This window comes from Vanellus vanellus (assembly GCF_965231255.1).
Source record: "Vanellus vanellus genome assembly, chromosome: 10".
NCBI classification, from domain to species: Eukaryota; Metazoa; Chordata; class Aves; order Charadriiformes; family Charadriidae; genus Vanellus; species Vanellus vanellus.
Window position 1 is genome coordinate 4,108,660 of NC_138915.1, and position 19,161 is coordinate 4,127,820.

A 19,161-nucleotide genomic window follows, 5' to 3' on the forward strand; every position below is an offset into this window, starting at 1 on the left:
AATCTGTTTCTCGTAAGTGGAAGTAGCTCCTTCTCTTTTGGATGTAGCTGTTACGTGGTATGTTTGCGTGAGATGTTGGTATCCATTCCTGTAAATGAGTGATGCGTTTGAGGAAAATCATCCCGGGTATGAATTGTTAAAAAACAAAAGCTGCCTTAAAATTATGCTGCCTTATGGCTGTCATTCCAGTGGTGGCATTTTCGAGTAGATGGTGACAAAATGTGTGTATGAAATGATCACGAGTCTGACTTACACTTACACACATTCAGTGGGTTTATTTAAAATCCATGTCTAAAAAGCAGCAAGGTGTGGAAAAACAGATATGCTGTCATTAACAGCATATGGAATGGATAGAAATACTCGTGTTGAAATACAAAAAAAATGGTAGTGCCTGTGTTTAATTAAAAGTTAATTAGAAAGTGGAATGGTCCATTCTATTTGAGGATGAAGACAGGCATTTCCAAATTGGTTCTTGTTCCCTATTGGAATGGACAGAAAATATCAACATTTATAACAAAGTAAGAATGTTCAGTGTAAAAGCAACAAAGCATTTCTAGAATGTTGAATAATCTCAGTGGGTTATGTATGATTTAAGCATAATTTAAACATTAACTAGGACCTATAATAGATCGAAACATGTTGTGATAACATAAACTTTAAAATCACATTGATCCTAATGATAGAACGAAAGAAATTGTCTCAGGTTCATGGGAATGAAATGAGAAACTGGGGAGGATTTGCTGCGACAGTTTCCCACAGAAAACTTTGTTGAAACCAGTGCACTCCTACAAGATGTTTTTGCATTTTGAGAATACTTTCTGGAAGAGAAACTGCTTCTTGAAAACTACCTCCTAACGTTAGTACTCATACCAGAATACAGTAGACAGCACTTTCAAGCTAGGCAGTCTAAAGGAGGGCACTGAGATGTGGATTCAGTGATCTAAAAGGAATTCTGTGCACTTTCTGTAGGAATTGCGGATGATGAATGGTTTTTACCTTCCATTTTGGCCCAGGCACCCAGAACTACACATCAGATGGCATATGCACAGCTGCATTTTGGCTCACACATCTAAAGCAGTGTCAGGGAGCTTAGAGTGTCACTTTGAAGACTTTCTGTTAGATGAGCCAGGAGGATGCACAGCAAGGGAATGTGGAAAGATCACAATCCCAGTCTAGGAGTGAGCTGCTTGCACAGCAAATGGTGTTTGGTTTCCAGCTCTGAGCATCCAGTTGTTACAAGAATGAGGTATTTCACCTCTGCTGGTGATGGGCGGCTAGCAGTGGATGTGATGTGCTCTGGTGCCCCGTTCCTGTGCTCAGTAGCCATGGTGCCGCTAGGCACCGGAGAGGATTGCTTCCGCTGGGTTTGTGGGCCGGTCTCAGCTGCCATTCAGTGAGCGCTCTGCTGCTGATTGTGTTTTAGGAGCAGATCCCTATGTGCTTATCAAGTGTGAGAACCAAAGCATACGCTCGTCTGTGCAACACGATACGACCAGTGCCATCTTTGACACACAAGCGATTTTCTACAGGAAGAACATCGACAGTCCTATCATTGTCCAGGTGAGATAAGCCACACAGGGTGGGCTGCTAATGGTGGGTAGGGGAGCACAACAGCATCACTGGGCTTCACGTGTGCTAACTCCTCCTTCATATGACTGATACCCAGGAGAGAAGTGTGAGAAACTCTGCCTCCCTTACTGGGCTATGCCTGGAGCTGTTCATCTGATTCTCTAGTCCAGGTCTCTTCCATAAAACAGCAACTGATGACACTTAGGCATCAGAAGGCATGTTTCATTCCAAGGCTTTGAAAGAATTTACAGAATTACCTTTTGCCTCATTTGGTACCTGACGAAACAGAGACAAAGAAAAGGCAAGTGTTGTCCAGAGTCAGTGTTTGAAATAAAACCAAGGCTAAGGCTACTATTAAGAAGATTTTTACCTTGAATTCTAGTCCTGTGGGAACTAGACCACACTATTTACCTCAGCACTAGCTGGAGAAACGGAGCTTAGTATTTAGATGAGGCAGTGCAGGAAAACTTTGGGAGAGTGGAGTGGCATTTCAGTTTGATACACGCAGTTGTTTAGTATTAGACAAATACTAAGGACTATATGTCTTCTGCATCAGTGTAGGGAGATCTTCCAATGCATCTGTGAGTCAATTCACTGTGGCACTTAAGTGCCAGAAATTGAAATAACTTTATTCTATGCTATATGAATATATGAAATACCACTGTCTTGCAAGAAGAGATACATTTCTGACTTTTCACTGCCTAATGCAGTACTGGTGCATAGTACTCCTGTGCCATAATACTCCTCTGCACTAATAGGTATATTCTACAAATGTTATAAATAGAAGGAGGATGATAGCAGTGTTATCCCCCAAACCGACTATCCCCCCAAACAGACTATAGTTATAGGTCAGAGGGAACTGATACAATAGCTGATGGTTCTCGGCATATGCAGGATTGCCTAATCCTTAGTAAAAATTCAATTTGCACATGGGATCTCGCCCCACCTCTCTACAGTATGCAGCTCAAACACTTTGACTTTTCCAGGATAACTGAACATTTGATACTAATGAACTTCACAGGCCAAACGAAGACTGTCATGTGAGCCTAGCAGCAAAACCCACTATTAACACCATTTCAGTTGCTGCTTGCTATATACCCAACCTCATCCTGAGTAGTGACAAGGGACGGGTCCAAGGACTCCAGAACCACGGCTGTCCCTTGCTCTAGCAGCAAGGGCATGGCTCGAGCATAGTCAGAGGAAAAGCGCTGAAGACACTGCAGGGGTGAGCACAAGCAGGCAGTGGCACAGACAAGCTGATTGCACGTTTTTTACTGCTGATGAGCTCAAACAGGTAATTTTTATTCCTCTTCTAGGCAGGCTGTGACCTAGAAAGCAAAAAGCTGCATTTAGCTCCTTATTTGCATAGTGTATGTAAATGAGCATGCAAATCCAGAATCTCCCACATGCTCTCTAGACAATTAGGTAAATTTAGAGGTACACCCCCTCCTCACTGCTTTTTCAAGGGGTTAATGGGGGTGACCCTCCTCTAGGGAGGTGGTGCAGTGTGAGAGAAGGTGCAGTGTGAGAGAAGCACTGCTTCAGCTGAGTTTATTTCTGCTCCCTTGTCTCTAGGTCTGGAACAGCAACATCTTGTGTGACCAGTTCCTCGGACAAGCAGTGCTGGCAGCTTCACCCAGTGACCCCAGAGAAGAGCAGACTCTGCAGCTCCGAGGGAGAGGCAGCCGAGAAGCAGCCGAGGTGCCAGGTCACATCACCGTCAAGGTTTTTTCCAGCGATGACCTCGTGGAGCTATGAATACCAAAGCCCCGCAGAGCCAGACAGAGCTGTCACCTCGCAGCAGGGGGGCTCGTCTGTGCTTTCTGTGTGAATGACTCGGGAGCAAAGGCTGCCCATAATCATAATCGCTTTAAAAAGAAAAAGCCCTCTAACTCTCCACATTATCATGGATAATGGGGAGAGAGGCTTTTAAGGAGGGAAAAATACATTTTTATACATATATATGTTCATGATACAGCAAATACAGTAGAAGAGAGGCCAAAGTTAGCAGATAAGCTCGTGAAGATGTGACCATCTTTCCCAGCAGCATCTTTCAGGAGCTCTTGGCACATAAGCTGGAAGAACACGTGACTGTTCTCACAAGTTCTCAGCACATCGGCATCTGTTCTCAGCAGTGGGACTGGACGCAGGAGGAATGGCTGCATCGCCATGGTCGCGTACCAGCAGGTTGGTGGGGTGGCAAGCACAAGGTGGATTCACATGGCTCAGTCCTTGTTCACTGCCAGGGTGTATTTAGAAGGGGCTTTTTTTTAAGCTTTGATTGGAATTTTTTTCCCCATAGAGGCATATAAAATTCTTGATGAATTTCATTGTTATTGCTACAGGTCAGATGTTTCTGTTCCTTGGCAAAAATGTCATTACTCAAGCAGTTTGGTCACAGCCTTAAGACCAGGCACGCCAGGGCAGCATTAAAATAGAAGGGCAGCTCTTGCAGTGCCTCTTTGAACACCACAGCAAATAAGCGTTTTGCCCACATAAAGGCTCTCAGATTGACTTTCTTACTCTTTTGTTCTCCACCTCAAGGTGACGACTCACAAGTTGATATCTCTGGCCAAGAGAAGGGCACCTCATAATTCAGCTGTGGTTTCATGCAGAGGACAAATTCAGTAATGGGAGCCCCCTTGCTAAGGAGGCTTTGTTTAATCCACACGATGCTAAAAATGGAGTAGCACTCCCTTTGCTTCATTAGATGTGATGGGTAGCACCAGACTGAAAGAGGACAAAATTAGCTCATGACAAGGATGGGTTTGTAAAACAAAAATGCTGTGCAGATTCACTCTTGAAATTTTGTATTGGTTTATTGCTGAAAGAGCTGACATCTTTGATGAAATTTTACTTGGGTATAATGGAGGACAGGTGTTGTTTCACATTTTCTTCAAAGCAGGGTTCCGGTACAAACTTTCTTTTAACTTTTGCATATAGCCGGATGGCAGGGTTTCCTCAGAGCAGACGTTTCTGTATTATCAAGCTGCACAGTGATTCTGGCAGTGTGAGAGGCTCACTGTGTTAGACCTCTGGGAAATGGATTTTATATAGTTGCAAATTTTGGTCTTGAAAGTGAAGCTAAAGGATGACTATTCTGTGTTTTGCACAGCCAGGAAATTTGGATTTCTGTGTACCTCGTAACCACTTCAGCCATTTTGTGCAATTTTTATAATTTATAAAATGGCCCTCAGTAGAGTTAATGTTTTCACAACAGGTTTTTGAAATCTCCTTAGGGCTCCAAAGGATCATTGCTGTGGTAGGAAATGCTTTCTCTGACATGCTGGAGATGGAATGTAAGGCTATGAATGATATTATACCGCTAGCAGCTTAGTTGCATGTACCAAGTACCTAAATGCAGCTCTCTTTTTACATAGCTTGGGCTCAAGCCATTTTGCACACAGAGCATTTGTCAGATGTGAACTACACGTGGTTGACAGCCCCACAGGCAAGTGTAATTCTTCTCTGTAAACTCATAGCTTCAGAGTTGCTTACTCTCAGATATGTTTGTAAACTGCAATTTTTTAAAAAATCCATGAACTTTCTCCTACAGCCCAGAGCTCAGGCAAGCGACACAGGGAACTGCAACTCAGTCTGGGCTGTCCTAGCCCTGTGCCAAGACCTGTTTGCCTCGCTTGTCCTCACACACTACTTTATGCCACGGTAGCTGCTTCTCAGTAGAGTGGCACGAGGGGTGACTGCAGCCCCTTGGCACACCCTCGCCATACGGGCGGAGAGCACCATGCTGGCGTTCCCGCGTGGTTGAAGCCCTGCACTGCAATTCATAGGGCAGCAAGGTGTGCCGGAGAGCACACTGAGGCAGAGCAGAATAGGTCAGACAGACTTTCTCCAGGGTCTGTTCCGTATGAGATGGGTGCAGCAAGGAGGGGTTGGCTTGGCCAGATGATTGATTTGGGTCAGTGTTCAGCCTGAAGAAGGTTCCTCTCGGAGACAGCAGCCAGGCTGCTTTCCCTTCTGCGAACTGAGGCAGCCGGCAGGAGACGGGGGGCTTATGCCTCCCTGACTTGAGAGCTTGCCTGAGCTCATTGAGGGCACAAAGCCATCTCGGCTCCAGGCTGGAGGGGGGTCCCTTGGCTGTTTGCTTTGAGCCCTGCAGCCCTGGCCTCCAGCTCCCAGCACCACCACCCCATTTCAGCATCTGTGTAAGGCCTCTCCCCAGCATCATCAGGGCAGAGGGTGCTCGACTAGCAATTCTTTGTCCTGTACTGCCTGACAAGGAAGGGAGCCAGGGCGGAGTGAGTAAAGTAGATGATTTTTAGCCCTTGGTAATTATGTCAGCTCAAGACATCCCCACTGTTTGTCCCCATGGTATGGGGACAGGGGGCCCTTGAACACCAGCGCTGGCCAGGCTGGAAATGGAGCTCTGTTGCTCTCTCAGCGTTGCCCTGATGGTATCACAGTGCAGTGCTGGTAGTTGTGGGACGCTTAGGCATGCCGAGACCAAGCAGCATGTCAGTACCTCTGCATTTATTAATTTTTAGAAGTGGTTGGAGCAGGCAGGATTTACCCATCGCAGGAGCTGATCCAACCTGGGAACATGACTGACTGTGCTGATGTACAGAGGGTTCTGGCTTCTCCTCCCACCCCGGCACATGGGAGATGGCAGCGATCCCGGGTACAGCGAGGGCAAGAGCAGGTTGAATGGGACTTGCACTGCTGCCTGCTCCCTGCAAGAGAGCCTGGGCCGGGACGGAGATGGTGCCCGCTGCTCTGCGGGCTCTTTCTCCTGTTGAACATCTTGCCATACACTGAAAGCAAAGCCAGCTCTGTGGGGTTTTGGCTCCCAGGGGAGATAAATGTGATATGTTTGAGATGAGAGGATTGCCTGTTCAGAAAGATGCAGGAATTTAAGCTCAAATGTTACCAGAGCTGGGCAGTATTTTTTAACAATTAATGATAACTTGTGGTAAAACTACGAGGGGTTTTTTGGGGGGACTGCACTTGGGCCACCTTCAACAGAGAGTTTTGGCACCCAAAATTAAACCACAGGGAAATAAATAGTTGGAAAATGTTTCATTTCAGCCTTTCTTTACTTTTCAATATGAAGTGATCTAAATAAAAGGTTAACAAAAAAAAAACGTGTTCAGTAATTTCTGAAATGAAACAGTTGGTTTCTGATAAAAGAAATTGTTCTGGGATGAACCCAAATGACATTTTTCAGCTTGCTCAAGAAGAAAAACGTATTTCAGCAGTTCACTGAACAGTTCCCCCCACCTGCCTTTTACTTCCCAACTGCTCCCTGCTTTCCCACGATGAGTTCCCAGCTTATCGCGGCCGCCATTGTACTGTCGCCTTCATTGCTGTCCCTCATCCTGAGGAAGACCAAGTCCCATGTCTGGGGACTCCTCCTGTCCCTCCCTGCCTTGTACAACAGCAGTGTCTCAGGAGTCCTGTTAGATTTTATGGTGTGATTCAGACCGACTCTCCAGCCCTCGGCCCCAAGCAGAGTGCTATTTACATTGTTTACTTAAAATGCTGCTTGTTTTAGCGAAGCCCAGTTTTTGTCCTCACTGCCGTATTCCCATTCCCTTTCCCTCCTCCAGGATGAGCTCTGTGAATCCCCGCGACTCCCCTGCTCATCAGGCTGACGCTTACTGGTCTCCTCTGGCACACCAGAGCGGTCACCTCTGCCGGGAGCGATGGCCTGACTGTGCTGAGCCCTTGCACAGCAGTGCTGTCGGGGCTGGAAGGGCTCCACTCCACCCATGTTGTTGCTGTTTGTCTCAACTAAATCCTCACCATTTTGTGTTCCCACCCTAGGATGGCTGTGGGGCAGATGGACAGCCCGACTCCCACAGCATCAGGCTGGGGTGCAGAGGGTGCCCCAGAGTCCAGAGGAGGCCACGGAGATGCTGCGAGGGCTGGAGCACCTCTGCTGTGAGGAAAGGCTGAGAGAGTTGGGGCTGTTCAGCCTGGAGAAGAGAAGGCTCCGGGAAGACCTTAGAGCCCCTTCCAGCCCCTAAAGGGGCTACAGGAGAGCTGGGGAGGAACTCTTGATCAGGGAGGGGAGTGACAGGACGAGGGGTAATGGCTTCAAACTGGAAGAGGGGAGATTTAGAATAGATATTAGGAAGAAATCCTTCACTTTGAGGTGGTGAGCCCCTGGCACAGGCTGCCCAGAGAAGCTGTGGCTGCCCCATCCCTGGAGGTGTTCAAGGCCAGGTTGGACGGGGCTTGGAGCAACCTGGGCTGGTGGGAGGTGTCCCTGCCCAGGGCAGGGAGGGGGAACGAGATGATCATTAAGGTCCCTTCCAACCCAAACCATTCTAAGATTCTGTGTTAATGGTGAGCACCCAGAGGTGCAGCTTCCAGCCAGCATTTGTGAGTGTTGTGTTATCGTTTCTCGCAGCTTCTGGTGAAAACAACCGGCTGTTGGTAGGTGGGTACCGCGCGTACCAGTTACGAAGGCCGAACTGCTTTTCTCCCTCAGAGCAGTCAGCGTTAAGCCTGGCGGGGCGGGCGCGTGCTCAGCGCGGAGCCGCAGCACTCACCTCTGCATTCCTCCGCCCGCCTCACGGCCACTACGCCTGCTATGGCCCGGGCGTGGGGAAAAGCTCCAGCGGCGGCGCTGCCCTTTCAGCCGGTGCCCACCGCTCCCGCGGCCCCGACCCCGACTCTCCCCCACTCCTCCTCCGGGGGTCCCCGCGCCCAGCGCTGCGCCGTGACCGCCCGCCGCCGCTGGGGGGCGCCCGCGCCGCGCCGCTCGCCCCGCAGGAGGTGAGGCGGCCGCCATCTTCCCCGTGCGACCCCGGGGGGCGGCTGTGCGGGGAGAGTGGGCGGACATGGCGGGGGGGCTGTGAGGGGAGAGTGGGGCGGACATGGCGGGGGGGCTGTGAGGGGAGAGTGGGGCGGACATGGCGGGGGGGCTGTGAGGGGAGAGGTGAGGGGAGAATGGACGGACGTGGCGGGGGCTGTGAGGGGAGAGTGGGACGGACATGGCGTCCGTCATGTGACGGCGCTGTGAGGGCGCTGTGCGGTACAGCGGGGCTCGGGGGACCTTCCCCATATATTTTATGTATGTGTGTATATAAACACAGAGAGATCTGTCTGAGTGATCTGCGGCTCTTTGGCAACATATCTCTGTATATAAAGATACATCATATAGCTAGAGTCTTTTAGATTTATAGAAAGGTCTGTGTGTATATAAAATATATAAAAATAGTACATAAATGGCTAGAGAGAGGGAACATTTAAGGGTCTGTGTGTGTATACACACATGTACGTGTGTATACACATAGCACTGGCTGACTGGAAGGTCCCAAAGAGTGGTGCTCGATGGATTTAAATCCAGCTGGTGGCCGGTCACAAGTGGTGTGCCTCAGGGCTCAGTGTTGGGACCATTTCTGTTCAACGTCTTTATTGATGATCTTGATAAGGACATAGGGTGTATCATCAGCAAGTTTGCAGATGACACCAAGTTAAGCAGGAGTGTTGATTCCCAGGAGGATAGGGAAGCTCTGCAGAGAGACTTAGATAGATTGGATCACTGGGCCAACATCAGTGGTATGAGTTTCAACAAGGGCAAGTGCCAGGTCCTGCACTTGGGCCACGAAAACCCCATGCAGCGCTACAGGCTTGGGGAGGTGTGGCTGGAAAGCTGCCTGGCAGAAAGAGACCTGGGGGTTCTAATTGACAAGCGGCTGAATATGAGCCGGCAGTGTGCCCAGGTGGCCAAGAAAGCCAACGGCATCCTGGCTTGTATTAGAAATAGCGTGGCCAGCAGAAGTAGGGAGGTGATTGTGCCCCTGTTCTCAGCACTGGTGAGGCCACACCTCGAGTATTGTGTCCAGTTTTGGGCACCTCAATACAAGAGAGATATCGAGGTGCTGTAGCGAGTGCAGAGGAGGGCAACGAAACTGGTGAAGGGTCTAGCAGACAAATCATATGAAGAGTGGTTGAAGGAGCTGGGACTGTTTAGTTTGAGGAGGAGGAGGCTGAGGGGAGACCTCATCACTCTCTACAACTATTTGAAAGGACACTGTAGAGAGGTTGGTGCAGGTCTCTTCTCACAGGTAATTAATAACAGAACAAGAGGGAATGGCTTCAAGCTCCGCTAGGGTAGGTTTAGACTGAATGTTAGGAAAGAATTTTTCACAGAAAGGGTGGTCAGGCATTGGAATAGACTGCCTGGGGAGGTGGTTGAGTCACCATCCCTGGATGTGTTCAGGAGACGTTTAAATGTGGTGTTGGGGGATATGGTGTAAGGGAGAACTTTGTAGAGTAGGGTAGATGGTTGGACTCGATGATCCCAAGGGTCTCTTCCAACCTAGACAATTCTATGATTCTATGTTTCTATGTATATATTCTGTAATACAGGTAGCTGGAATGTATGTTATACAGTTGCATAAGGGTATTTATAAGGGTCTATCTCTTTTGGATGTCTTTGTATAAACACACATATATAACATGCATGGATAGTGAGAGATATTATCTGAGTTGCTTGCACGCTCTTTCCTATAATAAAAAATATGTGTATACACACAGGGCTATATCTACGTATATAGATATATTAAAAATATGTGGATGGATAGAGATTGTTTTATAAGGGTCTGTATATATACACTGAATATAGAATTATGTATTTGTTTGAGGGCTGTGTGTGTATATCTCTATATACACACATATATTAAAATATTTCCATACACATATCACGGAATCACAGAATCTTCAGAGTTGGAAGGGACCTCTAGAGATCATCTAGGCCAACTCCCCTGCCAAAGCAGGATTGCCTGGAGCGCATCACTCAGGACTGCATCCAGGCGGGTCTTGAAAATCTCCAGAGAAGGGGACTCCACAACCTCCTTGGACAGCCTCTGCTGGTGCTCTGTCACCCGAACCGTAAAGAAGTTTTTCCGTGTATTTGAACGCAACTTCCTGTGTTCCAACTTGTGCCCATTGACCCTCGTCCTGTTACTGGGAACCACTGAAAAGAGCCTGGCTCCATCCTCCTTCAACCCACCCTTGAGACACTTGTACGCCATAATAAGGTGTCCCCTCAGCCTTCTCTTCTCCAGGCTAAAGAGTCCCAGCGCTCTCAGCCTTTCCTCATAAGGGAGATGCTCCAATCCCTCAGTCATCTTAGTTGCCCTTTGCTGGACTCGCTCCAGCACTTCCCTGTCCCTCTTGAACTGGGGAGCCCGGAACTGGACACATTATTCCAGTTTTGGCCTCACCAGTGCAGAGTAGAGGGGGAGAATGACCTCCCTCGACCTACTGGCCACACTCTTCCCTATGCAGCCCAGGATTCCATTGGCCTTTTTGGCATCACGGGCACATTGCTGGGTCATGGATAATTTACTACCTACCAGGACCCCCAGATCCTTCTCCTCAGAACTACTTCCCAGCAGGTCTGTCCCTAACCTATACCGGTGCCTAGCATTCTTCCTCCCCAGGTGCAGGACCCTGCACTTGCACTTGTTGAACCTCATTAGGTTCTTCTCTGCCCAGCTTTCCAGCCTGTCCAGGTCACGCTGGATGGCAGCACGGCCCTCTGGAGTGTCAGCCACCGCACCCAGTTTGGTATCATCAGTGAACTTGCTCAGGATACACTCTCCCCTCATCCAGGTCATTGATGAATATGTTGAACAAGATTGGACCGAGTATTGACCCCTGGGGGACACCGCTGGTTACAGGCCTCCAGCTAGACTCTGCTCCATTAATCACAACCCTCTGAGTTCTGTCACACAGCCAGCTCTCAATCCACCTCGCTGTCACCTCCTCTAGCCCACACTTCCTCAACTTGCTAATGAGGATGTTATGGGAGGCAGTGTCAAAAGCCTTGCTGAAGTCAAGGTAGATGACATCTACGGTTCTCCCCTCATCCAGCCAACCAGTTATAACATCATAGAAGGCTGTCAGATTGGTCAAGCATGATTTACCCTTGGTCAATCTGTGTTGACCACTTCCAATAACTTCCTGTTCCTCAACATGTTTGGAGGTGACATCCACAATGGGTCGCTCCAGTACCTTCCCAGGGACAGAGGTGAGACTAATTGGCTTGTAGTTCCCTGGGTCCTCCTTCTTGCCTTTTTTGAAGATTGGAGTGATGTCGGCCTTCCTCCAGTCCTCCGGCACCTCTCCTGTTCCCCATGACCTTTCAAAGACGACGGAGGGTGGTCTAGCAATAACATCTGCCAGCTCTCTCGCCACTCGCGGGTGCATCCCGTCAGGGCCCATGGACTTATGGATGTCCAGCTTGGCCGAGTGATCTCTGACCCGGTCCTCCTCAACTGAGGGAAAATCTTCCTCTCTCCAGATCTTCCCCCTTGCCTCCAGGGTTTGGGATTCATGAGGGACAGCTTTAGCAGTGAAGACCGAAGAAAAGGTGGCATTCAGTAACTCAGCCTTCTCTATGTCTTCCACCACTAGGGCACCCGTCTCCTTCATCAGTGGGCCTACATTTGCCCTGGTCTTTCTTTTTCTATTGATGTACTGAAAGAATCTCTTCTTATTATCTTTAACTGCAGTGGCCAAGCTGAGTTCTGATTGAGCTTTGGCCCTTCTCATTTTCCCCCTGCATATCTTCGTTATATCTTGATAGGCCTCATAAGTTGCCAACCCCCTTTTCCAGAGAATGTAAACTTTCCTTTTTTTTCCTGAGGTCCAGCCAAAGCTCTCTATTTAGCCAGGCTGGTCTTCTTTGCCGTTTGCTCGTTTTTCGGGACTTGGGGATGGCCTTCTCCTGTGCTTCTAAGAGTACCTGCTTGAAGCATGACCAGCCTTCCTGGGCACCTTTGCCCTTCAAAACTGCCTCCCAAGGGACACTCTCGACCATGCTCCTAAACAGGCTAAAGCCTGCCCTTCGGAAGTCCAAGGTGGCAGTTCTGCTGGCTCCCCGCCTTGCTTCTCCAAGAATTGCAAAATCTACCATTTCATGATCACTGTGTCCAAGACGACCTCCAACTTTTACATCCCCCACAAGACCTTCTCTGTTAACAAGCAGTAGGTCTGGTAGGGCACTTTTCCTAGTTGGTTCGTTCACCAGCTGTGTTAGGAAGTTGTCTTCCACACACTTCAGGAACCTCTAAACCCTCTATGTATAAAATGGAGAAAGTTACATAGTTAGAGAAGGGTGTCTCTTTCTCGATCACCAGGGGAGAGTATAACAATCTCATATATGTGTATATATATGTCTATGTATGCCTGTTTATCAGATTTTATATATATGCTATACTTTAGATAGACTGTGAGACTTGTTCAGTTCTGTAAAGGTCTCACTGTATGTGTGTATCATATATAGATGTATAGGGCTAGACTGAGCTATATAGTCACATAAGGCTCTCACTGTAAATATATAGACAGACATATTTAACATAGGTATATATTGTATATGTAAAGGGCTAGTGTGTTAATTACATAAGGGTCTCTCTGTAAGACCCTTTTCTAACCATATAACATGCTTTGTCTCACTCTTTATTAGCATTATAGTAGTATTAGATCTAATTTATAGACATGCACAATATAGATACTGCATAATGGCATCACTGTCTTGCCATTTATAATAATGTATTTTTTCATATATGGCTGTATATGTGTATACATATTTTATGCAGTTATAAAATGCATACATTGTACACTATAGTGTATGTAGATAACTAGAGAATTTGTTACTCGTTTAGCTCCCTGTGTACACACACGTACACCTACACAGGGGTGGCCGAGCAGCCTCAGCAGAGTGCAGGACTGGGGCTGGAGAGGAGCCGAACTCACCCCAGAACACTGAGCCGCGTGTGACCAGGAGAGGGGACCTAGGGCGGATGCCAGGCTGAGGGACGATGGAGCCGGGGGGGGGAGGGGGGGGGGTCATGTTCACCAACACGGGGGGCTGAAGCCCCCACTGCGCCCCCCCCCCCCCCCCGCTGGCACATATGGATGAAACCTGTGGAGACGGAGTACCTCCGAGATAAACCCACAGCTGTGCTGACAGCGCGGCAGGTAGTGATGGACTCGCGGTCCATCCAGAGGGGCCCAGGTTGCCTACAGACCTTGGACTCCAGCATCACTCCACTGCTGAGCCGCGGCCACGTGCTTTGCCCACAGCTTTGTGTGAGCAGCAGTACAAGAGCTGACATGACTGGTGTTCAATAAGCTGTTTCAAAGATTTCTGGGCAGGAAACATGGCCAATCATGGTCTGTGTAACTCACCATGTTCATCAGGAGGAGGGGTTGGTTCTTTGTAAATACAGAACAATGGCGACACAATGCATTGGAAGAATGACAGCGCTCTGCTGATTTGTGCAAGCTGGGGAGCAGCAGAAGGGCCGGCAGTCTGCTTGCACGGACAGAGGACATAAGGAGCTCCAGTAGCAGAGGCTAAAAATGGGGTTGTGGCAGCAAAGTCCTGTTTCATGACATCATACGCTCGTGGCACAGGACAAAGCTACAGGCACGCATGGCCATACAGCTGAAATCTTTCTGACTCTGCAGATGATCGAGGCTGGTGTATCTTCAGCCAGCCCTGACTGACACGATTTTTGTCAAACAGCACCGGCAAATCCTATAGGAAAAGCTGCAGTCACACAATCTGTTGGTATTTATAACTTTTATTTGCAATACTTTAGGTCCAAGTTTCAAACTGCAATATTTTTACACTCAAGACACAGTCATGCACAATCCATATTTCAATTTTTCTATTGCTTCAACCACAATTTAAAATAACTTAATATTGGAAACAAAACGCAAAATCTTAAAAAAAAGGATGCTGAGGTCAGTAAGATGGATCCATGCCATCAGCACATTTACAAAGTAAATAACTTAGTTCTCTTTTTAAAAAGATCAGTTACCTCTTCATCCAAAGTTACAGAAGATTTTTCACTACACATTTGTTTTTTATCTTTATCTTTTTCTTTTTTCTGTTTTTTCTTTTTTTCTTTGTCTTTTTTTTTTTTTAAACAGATAACACGTCCTAAAAAAGGAATGTACAGCAAAATGAGATACATTTCTGATAAACAATGAAAATGTAGGCTCCTCCTCTGTTTACTTTTGTCTGGATACCCTGAAGAAAGAAAAATCTAGCAGACACCAGCGTAGGTGTAAACTGGTTGCTTCGGACTAAGCTGGAGTTGAGCGTCGGTTACATCCTGATCCAGCCAAGAGCTGCAGAATTCTTTTGCAGATCTTCCCCAACCATGCGCATCTGCGGTGCAGACGCAGCACCAGAGTAACTTCACTGACCCTGGGCTCTGCCCAGAGGAGGTGTTCTCTTCACCGGGGGCTACGCTGTGCGCAGTCCTTTGCTACTACCTCCCACCGACAGCAGCTGCCCTGCCGCTTGCTCACCTGCCGAGGTGGACACGGCAGCTTATGAGAGTTGCACCTGAAGAGCGGGGAGACTTTTTTCCCTGTGGCTGTGCTACAGACTGATTTAGCAGCATTGCTTAACACATACAAACTGTGACAAAAAGCAATTGCCTTTGTGCACTTTAAGCTCAAAGGTCAAACATCTCAGCAGACATGGACGTAACAGACTTGCATGCTTCAGGTTTGCTGTGTTGACCAACTTCTGGCCTGGAGAGTTTTGCATGATGGAGAACAAGAACAATGGGCAGCTCCCTTCCACCCACTCGGCCCAGGGACACCCGCGGCCTCCAGGGCATTATCAGCACCCGCTTATTGAGCGACCCGGTGTGCTGTCACTGGGGCAGACAAACAAATCCTCACTGACTTCAGCAGGAGTAGCAGCAGTGCCTGTACCTGACCCCTAAGGCTACGGCTGGGCCAGACAAATGACACAACAGGCAGCAGCAAAAGGACCTGACTTTAAAAACAGCAACCTGCCACTGTTCCCTTCTGTTTGCAATAGTGTCACACCCCCCTGAGGCATCTGGCAGCCCTCACTGCAAGCATGGACTTCACAGGACAGGCCCTGGGCCCTTGGAGGTTACGCACAAAGTGGAGGTGGTAACTCCCTCTCCAGACTGAGCTTACAGATTCAAAAGGCTGCTGTACACAGGCAGTGCAAAGCGCAGAGAAGTGAGGATCTCAAGCACTTTATCTGAGCCAGTTACACAGTCTTGGTTAGCAGCCACCAAGCACGGGAAGAGCAGAGAGCACAGGAAGAGGGACAAAATTACTCAAGCATAAAGACTAGAAAGGGCAAGACCTGTGAGAGGTAATGCGCTGCTGAATTTCTCACTTTAGGAAAACTCTGTTTCAAGCCCATGAAAGGAGTGAAGGACACAGAGAAGGTGACACACAAATAGTCGTGTTCTCAGTTCATATACTTCCTCCCTCAGTGTTACAGACAAAATTTGATTAACTGTATTCTTCTCTCCCAGTAGTGTCGTTTAGCGTTAGCAGCTTTAGCACTCGTAGCTGAGGCCTCAGGCTGCAAGAGCTGATGAAGAGTAAACCTCTTGATAAAACTGATGCTGCTAACATGCTAACCTGAATCCAGAAGATGGAATCACAGAATTGTTTAGGTTGGAAAAGACCTTTAAGGTCATTAAGTCCAACCGTTAACCTAACACTGCCGAGTCCACCACTAAACCATGTCCCTCGGCACCATGTCTACAGGTGTTTTAAATACCCCCAGGGATGGCAACTCCACAACTGCCCTGGGCAGCTGGTTCCAATGCTTGACAACCCTTTCGGGAAGAAGTTTTCCCTAATATCCATCCTTGTGCAACTTGAGGCTGTTTCCTCTTGTCCTATCACTTGTTACTTGGGAGAAGAGACCGACCCCCCCCTCGCTACCCCCTCCTTTCAGGGAGCTGTAGAGAGCAATAAGGTCTCTCCTCAGCCTCCTTTTCTCCAGGCCGAACACCCCCAGTTCCCTCAGCCGCTTCTCATCAGCCATGTGCTCCAGACCCCTCACCAGCTTTGTTGCCCTTCTCTGGACATGCTCCAGCACCATAATGTCCTTCTTGTAGTAAGAGGCGCAAAACTGAGCACAGTATTCAAGGTGGGGCCTCACCGGTGCTGAGTACAGGGGGACAATCACTGCCCACTCCTGCTGGCCACACAGTTCCTGATAACAGGCCAGGATGCTGTTGGCCTTCTCGGCCACCTGGGCACACCTATTCAGCTGGCTGTCGACCAAAACCCCCAGGTCCTTTTCTGCCAAATATGAACAGACTGAAGAAGATAAGGAACCCAGGAGACAATTCCAAGACGATGAAGTAACTTTAGAAGGCAGCCAGCCCAGTGACAGTGAAAACCAGTAAGAAATCAAGAGACCACCGACCAGAATTAAGTGATTGGACTTGGGGATGGGGTGACGGGTGGTACGGGTATAATTGAGAGGCGTGAATTGAGGAGGAGGCCCTCTTTGGAGGCACCCAGCTCGAGCTGTCACCTGAGAACTAATTACAGGGGAACTGGAAACCTTCACTTGGACCTTACAATAATGAGCGGGATCCCAGGGTCAGACCCTATTATGGTGGCTGGCGTGCGTAAATGCAATAAGAGGGTTGTGATTCAAAGGTGTGTGCGCACGACTGGTAACACGTGCCACTGAGCTGAACCGCTGTCCTTTTGGCTTCGTACCTAAGCTGTGCAGGGCAAACGCTGCGAGAAAGCGTGGCAGAAACTGAGCGCGATCCCCAAGCAGCTGCACACACGGTGCCACTCAGTTACAGCTGGAGGCACCTGACACAGATGCTGAAGCTGATGTGTGGTCTGCTGGGAGACTGTCCAGTGCAAAGCCACTGTGCTCACAGGTTATTAAAACAATTAGCAGTTTTCTGTATAATCAACTTTAACCAATGATACTGCTGCCAGTTTCCTCAGTCAGGGTCAGACTCCAGCAGAACGCAAGTCCTTGCTTGGGAGAACTGCTAAGTGGCGAGAACAAAGTTTGCAGGCTCATACCCACTTGGCCGCCAAAGGGCACCCATGAAGAGCATGTAAACATCCCTCCATCTCTTTCCTATAGTACCATTTTTAATTTTGAGATGGCTCTTGTGCCATCTCTACCAAAGGTGCACGCAACCATTGGTAGGCTCAGGCCAGTGATGGTTTATACGCATGATGCATGCTTAGGATGAGGGCAATCGGTGCTAAACCCCATCCAAAAGCAGGATGTATAAGCAAGATTCTGCAAGCTTCAGCCAGAAGAAATTACCCTGTCAGGTCAGGGACAGACACAAGCAAAGAGAAGTTTTAATGGTCCTGCAAATCACACTCAAAGAAACTTCGGATAGTTTCTGTTGAGACACAAAGGTTGTCCTTTGCCTGCTTCCTGAAAACTGGGGGTTAAGGTTAAAGACATTTACCTGGTCAGGGGAGAGGGGGGGGGAAAGCTGAACACTCCTATTTATGGGTCTTCATCGGTTTGCCCCATCACCCATCATTAAGTTGCACGTCTGCACATGAATGGACAACAGTCCACCGGGAAGGTGTAAGGACCACTAACTTGGTAACGTTCAGCAGGGCGAAGCTGGCATTAGTGCGCATGCCCTGAATGTCAAGCAAAGAATCCCTGGCTCCTGGCTCCAACGGTAGGTGCTGCAGAGCTCTCTCTGGCTCTTTGCTCACTGGATTTCGTCAGGATTGGACTAAGAAATACAAGTGCTTACATGCTCAGCGTGAGGAATATTCGGTAGCCACACCAGTGACTACATACTGGAAATAACCGCCATACAGACAATAGGGCATGGTGACATGTCTTCGATGGGAGGACAAGGAGACAGGTACTAACTTCCCTTCTTGTGGTGACTGGAATGTGCTTCATTTTGGGTGGCAGGACATGCTGACTGAAAGACCAGCCGAGGGGCAGTCATTGGCCTCAAACAAACAGCTGAAAAAAATACTGGATTTCATTTGTGTGTAGTGTGAGTCGGCCAACCAGTAGCCAAAGATGGAGAATAAACACACACATATTTTCAAAAGTGCTGGACACAAGAAGTGAGACTGCCACCCCAGCCCAAGCTTGTGATCAAACCCTGAGCACACCATAAGATCCACCCCCGTGCAGGCTCCCCGGAATGCGTGCAGGAGCTGTATGGAATTTTACATAGGTATGGTTATTTTTTTTTTCCTTTTTAAAATTTCTTCCTTAAATAAATAAACTTTTCTGTGCTTCTCAAACTCCCTGACTTTACTGCTGTCATGCTTCTGTCCCAAAACACATTAAAACCACAGTGAGCTATCGGGCCATTTTCACACATCTTCATTGCATCGGGAATCACAGTCAAGCTCTGGATAGGGTTTTTTTACCGTTTAATGAATTAAGAAATGAAGACAACCAGTCTCTTAAAACCTTGGAATAGAAGTGTTTGAAAACTGTTTACCTATGCATTTTGCAATAGAAACAGCCCATTTCTAATACTTCCAAAAATATATATAACTAATTGCCTAATCTAAGGATAGCAGTCAAAAAACCCGAGATGGTTCCAGAGATTTTATAGTATTTGTCTCTTTCCTTTCTGCAAGGCCAATGCTATTGTCAAACCTAACGTACCATGTGAGTCTGCAAATAACGTACAAGACCTGCCCCTCTCAGGACTGGGGGTTGGGTTTTGGTTTTTTTGCTTGTTTGTTTGGGGATTTCTAATATATCAATATGGCTCTTCCCAACTCCAACAGGAAATGAGGAGGATATAAGCGCAGCTGCCATCTTTCAGTATT

General features: G+C 48.0%; 1 protein-coding gene across 3 annotated transcripts in view; it reads left to right on the forward strand.

Annotated features, from left to right (window-relative positions):
- Positions 1-6,665, forward strand: part of CAPN6 (calpain 6) — a 68,731-nt gene extending 62,066 nt beyond the window's left edge. For all 3 annotated transcript variants that reach the window (XM_082488393.1, XM_082488395.1, XM_082488394.1), the window contains 2 exons: positions 1,424-1,560; positions 3,145-6,665. In XM_082488393.1, coding sequence (XP_082344519.1) covers positions 1,424-1,560; positions 3,145-3,327 — 320 coding nt within the window. In that variant the 3' untranslated portion in view covers positions 3,328-6,665. The remainder of the gene's footprint in view (positions 1-1,423; positions 1,561-3,144) is intronic.
- The last annotated feature ends 12,496 nt before the right edge of the window (positions 6,666-19,161 follow it).